Here is a 5,732-nt window from a genome sequence, read left to right as displayed (position 1 = left end):
TGCCTTTTGGTACCTGTACAACTTGTAGTTTTTGAAATATTAATGTTTCAACTTTATTCCAAATTCATAAAATGAAAGTCAATGGGGCCTTGTAATGGTCCAATACTGCCCCCAGCTGTACTCAACTTGTTACTGCACCATAGTTTTTTTTATATTTAATCTCAATTGTTCAGTGTTTACAATACTAATATGATTGTATTTTAATGTTTTACTATAATATTGTCTTAATATTGCTCTATTGTTGTAATATTATGCATTTTTGTGTCAATAATTGTATTGGCAGTGTGGCCTCTTTCTGCACACATACAAACCAACCCCTGCCACCACCTTCTGCCACAGCTCCATTGGTCTAATGGTCTACTGTATGTCATGGACTTTCATGTGGGAGATCAGGGTTCAAAACGCATCTAATGCAATTTTAACAAAAAATCTCCTCCAACTTCATATTGTCACACAATTACCTTAATTACAAACACCTGCTGATGTGACAGGCACAAGCCGGTATAGAAAACACATTTGAACTTGGTCAAAGTTCCTTCTGCAAGTCCAATGCTGCAGTCAAAGCCATGCTGCAGTGACATGCTACATGGCAATGCACACTTGTTTTAACATCGTAAAAACCCATGTCTAGTTTTTTTTATTCTTTGCTGTCCCTTTCTGTTTTTATGCTATGCTAAGCTAATGCTAAGCTCCATTTTGCTCCAGATGTATATGCTACACACACAAATGATCACAAATTTGCAATGGTTTGGACCGTGCAGTTATATCGAGCAGCCTTATTATACAAACTCTTTGGTTTGGACCAATAAGCAGGCAGGTTTAAGTAGCTCAAGACAAAACTGATTTATTTACAAGTAAATGGCTGACAGGACAGCAGACKGACTTACAGGAAGCACATGACACAAGAAAAAACCAGGTTGTATGACTGGAAGCCAACATAATGCGGAACTAACCTGACCAGCACAGACATGCAAAATATAGAAACACTAACGAACTCAAATAAACACCTGTGAGGGAGACAAATAGGAGTGGGAGGGGCTGGGGAGGGACAGAGGAGCAGGTAACACAGACGGGAACACAGAATGAAAAATAACTAACACAATACACAAATCCTCACACAAACCGATGTATTTCCTGAACTTTTAAGCTGCTTTATTTTTCCAACATWTTTGGCCAAATTTTCAAAAGGGCAGACTATTTAACTTTAATTTTGGAGACCCATTTTGCAGATAGGATTTAGAAAATGTTTCAGACATACCTTGAGCATACAAGTTTCTGATCGTGTCACACTTTAACTGTATACTAACAGGTTCTTATTCTGTCACAAAGGTCAAAGGTCGTGCCGCAGTTGTAGAGGTTAAACTAGCCACCATGAATCGTCCGGCTCCAGTGGAACTGTGCCACAAGAACATGAGATTCCTGATCACACACAACCCCACAGACAGCACACTCAACTCCTTCACCGAGGTACGTCACCAGTGTACACCCCGGCCGCCTCGCACAAATAATCCATAAAGTTCAGACGTATGTACTAAACATAAAAACTGGATCCGCTCATCTTGTGTTTATTCATGTAAGCCTCTGTGCTGTACCTTTCAGGTCTTAAAACGATACGGTGTCACGACCGTGGTGCGAGTTTGTGACTGCACCTACGACAAAACCCCACTTGAGAAAGAAGGTATTACTGTACTGGTGAGTGCAGAGACACTACTTACAACACAGCACAGAATCAGTCTGTTATAAAATGACTAAAGTGTTACATTATAGGACTGGCCCTTTGATGATGGAGCACCACCACCCAGTAAACTGGTTGATGATTGGTTGTGTTTGCTGAAGAAGAAGTTTCAKGAGGATCCAGGAAGTTGTGTAGCTGTTCACTGTGTTTCTGGTCTGGGAAGGTACAAGTTGTATAAAAGTGAAACACATTTCCATATATTTTAAGATTTCTGGGATAAGCAAACCTAAGTCTGTGTAAAAAATACCTGCAGGGCTCCTGTGATGGTTGCTTTGGCTCTTATAGAAAGTGGGATGAAATATGAAGATGCTATTCAACTCATAAGACAGTAAGTACTTCACYGTGAATCACAATTATCATGCAGAAAGAATGACAAAAAGTATTTGCAAATCACAAATATACAGAGCTAGTCTGATGACATTGGATAAAAATCAGTTATCTCGTGACCACCATATAATTATTGCATTATTGCAGACTGTTGGTTAACAAGGACAAGTTTGAATTGATTTCATTTTAGTTTAATAAAGGAATGAGTGACATACAGCGACTGAAGTTGCGTTTTTCCAAAAACTTTTATTTTATTTGAAGTTCAACACACAAAACAGGCTCTTCTCTCAAACCATGCTGGAGTAATGTTACATTCAAGAACACACTGTTTACCGACGCACAAACAAGGCGTTCAATGTCATCTGATAAATAGTATAAAAGATAAACCGTTTAGATTAAAAATAATATATATAATAATAATAATAATAATAATAATAATAATAATAATAATAAGGGTAACGTTTGAGCAGTTAAACACAAAAACAGCGTATTCATATATAATCTGACTGTAACAATATAACAAAAGACAAGGCTCCTCAAAATTATCTAGTGGTGACATAATAACGCATGGCCACAAGAAAAATGATTTTTAATTCACCGTACGGGCTCCGTAAAAAATATTATTTAGAAATAAAATAAAATGTACTTATATATTTTATTTTCACCAATTTTCTCATGCGAAAACAAAAACTTTATTTCAAGTTTAACAAAGAAATAGACACCCTGATCCCTCCACCTCTCATACCTTTTTATTTTTTTATAATTTGGTAACATTTTGTATTGTGTAGGATTCAGTTCTTGTACAGCCTTTATATGGACTCACAAGGCTTTCTGGTATATACTGTATATTATTCTAACAATGTAAACATCTGTTTTAATAGGTTAGTTTGTTTGATAAAATCACATGTATTCTTCTAGAACTAGTATATCTGAAGAAAACCATATTGCTGATGTCAAAGCTCAAAGTATGCAAAGTATGTTAGCTCAGTTTAAAAAAACTGTCATTTTTGTGTTGGTTCATGTGTCTATCTTAGTTTTTCCGTTGTCAGTGCACATGTAGTGTTGACTTTCTCTATTCATTCAGATAGTTTTCTAACAGACAGACAAAGAAACACTGACAAATTCATGATTGCCCACCTTTCATTGCTTCAAAGACATTCATCATATATTTATCTGTTCTTTTCAGGAAAAGACGTGGAGCCATCAACAGCAAACAGCTCACCTTCTTGGAGAAATATCGATCGAAGCAGAGACTTCGTTTCAAAGATTCTCACACGTTCAAGAACAAGTGTTGCACCATGTGAAACCACAGATTCAGACCTGACAAACAAACGCCTCAGGAACCCATCAGTAAAAGCTTTGTTGTTTTACAACGAATAAACACATAAATTCTCCTTCAGCCCAGCTGCCAAATCTTATTACAGAAATGTTAACAAACATCAGCTTTCTTCTGTGTTGAACATTTTATTGTCTTTAATTGTCATTCTTTGGCATGTTTGCTTCATTTTTATGGATTACGGTAAACAAGAGAAATGAGCAGAAAATGGAAAATAATTGAATGAGATATCATGTTTAATGTAACTGTTTTTATATGATTTATCGATGCTGATTGGTCCTTGACACACCAAAAATACAATGACCTCAAAATGTTTTGAACCTTTAGATAAAAAGCGACTACGTTAAGAATTCTGTAATGTTTTACCAAAAAACAAAACGCCCAGAGACAGCACTCACAACAGATGTTGACTACATTTTGAACCCTAGCTACACTGATTTTGAAACAGTTGAGGTTTTTTGTTGTCTAAGTCATATYCTYTGAAACATATTTGAATTTTTGCACCTGTTTTGTTTTCTTGAATGGCCCAAGAGTACATTTCTTTCTGTCATTTAATTTAACAAAAATGTTTTTTGCTGATGCACTTTTCATGATTATGTATTTTACGTGTGAATATTTGATCAGAAAATCCTATTCTTTCAATCATTTTTTGAGGAAACAAATGAGAAAATACAAAGTAAAAAAAAAGTTTAGAAGAAACAGACTGATTGAGGAATAATGTGGATTCGTGTGTTTGTGTTTTTGTGCAGCTTGTAGTCTTTAGATGTTGTTAAACTGACATGAGCTGAACCTTTAATGTTATAAAACTAAGGGGGAAACAAAAAAGGGGCTGTATATGTATGTAAAAATGTAAATTTTGCATTGTTTAATTAAACATTTGTCTATATGTCTGTACTTTATAAGCTGTTTTGAACTTTTCTTTGCCTATATTATTTTATGCTAATATTAAGTTACGTTCCAGTAAATAAACACAAAACATTATAATTTAATATTTTTTAAAAATACAGATCCAGTATGCAGTAGTATTTTACATTTGTAGTGTTTCCCTCCTACCACCAGGGAGCGCAGTTCATCTCCCTACTAGCATGCTAGTTTGGTAGCAGGCACTTCCGCTAACTGGATAGACTTGTGTCGCAGATTCGACAGAAAGCAGTGGTTATGTAAAAAAAAAAAAAAACTCTAAATATCTATTCGGTTATTTAACTTTATTTTGTAATGCATTACATTGTTCTCTTACCCACAGATCTTCTGTGTCCTCACTGCCACAGTGTCTGCAAATGTTCACTGACTCTACAGAAAATCAAACAACAATTATCCTCTCTATACATCTCATTTGTCTATTCATCCATTTTTGACAATGTATGATCTCATAAACAAATACAAGTAACATAATTGGCACATAATTTTGGCATATTAGGCAGGCACACATGGTGTCTATCTAATCACGAAATGAAGAAGATATGTATTTAATGTATTTCTGTGATTTGTGGTACAAGAAAGTATCACCTAATTTTTACTTTTTTATAATTTTCTCCAACCAGAGTTAAGAGTGAAATAACTTTTTCTACATAATCAGAGTAGTTCTAAGAATACTAGTATAAGTTTTATATCAATAGGATAATATCTGAGGAGAATACAGAGGGGATGCATATTTTGGCAGGCTGGAAATCCATATCGCCAAAAAATGCATCCCTGTGCTAATTTTGAGAAATAAAGAGTTAAGAGTGAAATAACTTTTTCTACATAACCAGAGTAGTTCCATGATCTGCTGGTAGAAGTTTTAAATCAGTAGGATAATATTTGAGGAAAATAAAGAGGGGATGCATATTTTGGCAGGCTGGAAAAGCAAATTGCCCAAAACTGCATCCCTGCGCTAACTTGGAGAAATAAAGAGCTGAAAGGATTTCACCTTTTCTACGTAATGACACTTGTTCTCTGAGCTAATGCTAGAATTTTTATATCAACAGGATGGATGCAAATATTTTCAGGCTCATAAATTAAAATGTATTCCCTCCTACGTTAACAGACTAGAAAGTTAAGCATGACGTAAAATGTTTTACATAGCGGGCCTGTGTTTTGTAATGCTTTTAAGCTATTATGGTATCAAAAGAAAAAGCAGAGAATTTCAAACCATTTGCGGAGAACGTTTTCAACAGACACGGACTGAAAAAAAGTTCTGACTCATATGTGTCAATAAAGGTGTAAAAACCGTATTTATTTCAAGTAATTTGCGAAATAAAGCCCACCGTTTTAGGGATTACATGATTAAGAAACGTGATAATGTTACAAATATCTTTAAATTTTCCTCTTCGGTCATATTTCAGTCCAGTTTCT

At 35.0% G+C, this 5,732-nt stretch overlaps 1 protein-coding gene across 1 annotated transcript in view; it reads left to right on the top strand.

Annotated features, from left to right (window-relative positions):
- Nucleotides 1-4,208, top strand: part of LOC106524116 (protein tyrosine phosphatase type IVA 3) — a gene marked incomplete at its 5' end in the record, with an annotated part of 10,920 nt that extends 6,712 nt beyond the window's left edge. The window contains 5 exon segments of the mRNA XM_014017780.1: nt 1,330-1,467; nt 1,600-1,692; nt 1,768-1,898; nt 1,989-2,063; nt 3,249-4,208. Coding sequence (XP_013873234.1) covers nt 1,372-1,467; nt 1,600-1,692; nt 1,768-1,898; nt 1,989-2,063; nt 3,249-3,366 — 513 coding nt within the window. The 3' untranslated portion in view covers nt 3,367-4,208.
- Nucleotides 4,209-5,732: the final 1,524 nt, after the last annotated feature.

This window comes from Austrofundulus limnaeus, unplaced genomic scaffold (assembly GCF_001266775.1).
Source record: "Austrofundulus limnaeus strain Quisiro unplaced genomic scaffold, Austrofundulus_limnaeus-1.0 Scaffold177, whole genome shotgun sequence".
NCBI classification, from domain to species: Eukaryota; Metazoa; Chordata; class Actinopteri; order Cyprinodontiformes; family Rivulidae; genus Austrofundulus; species Austrofundulus limnaeus.
The sequence above is the reverse complement of the archived record's forward strand: the minus strand, read 5'-3'. Positions and strand labels throughout refer to the sequence as shown.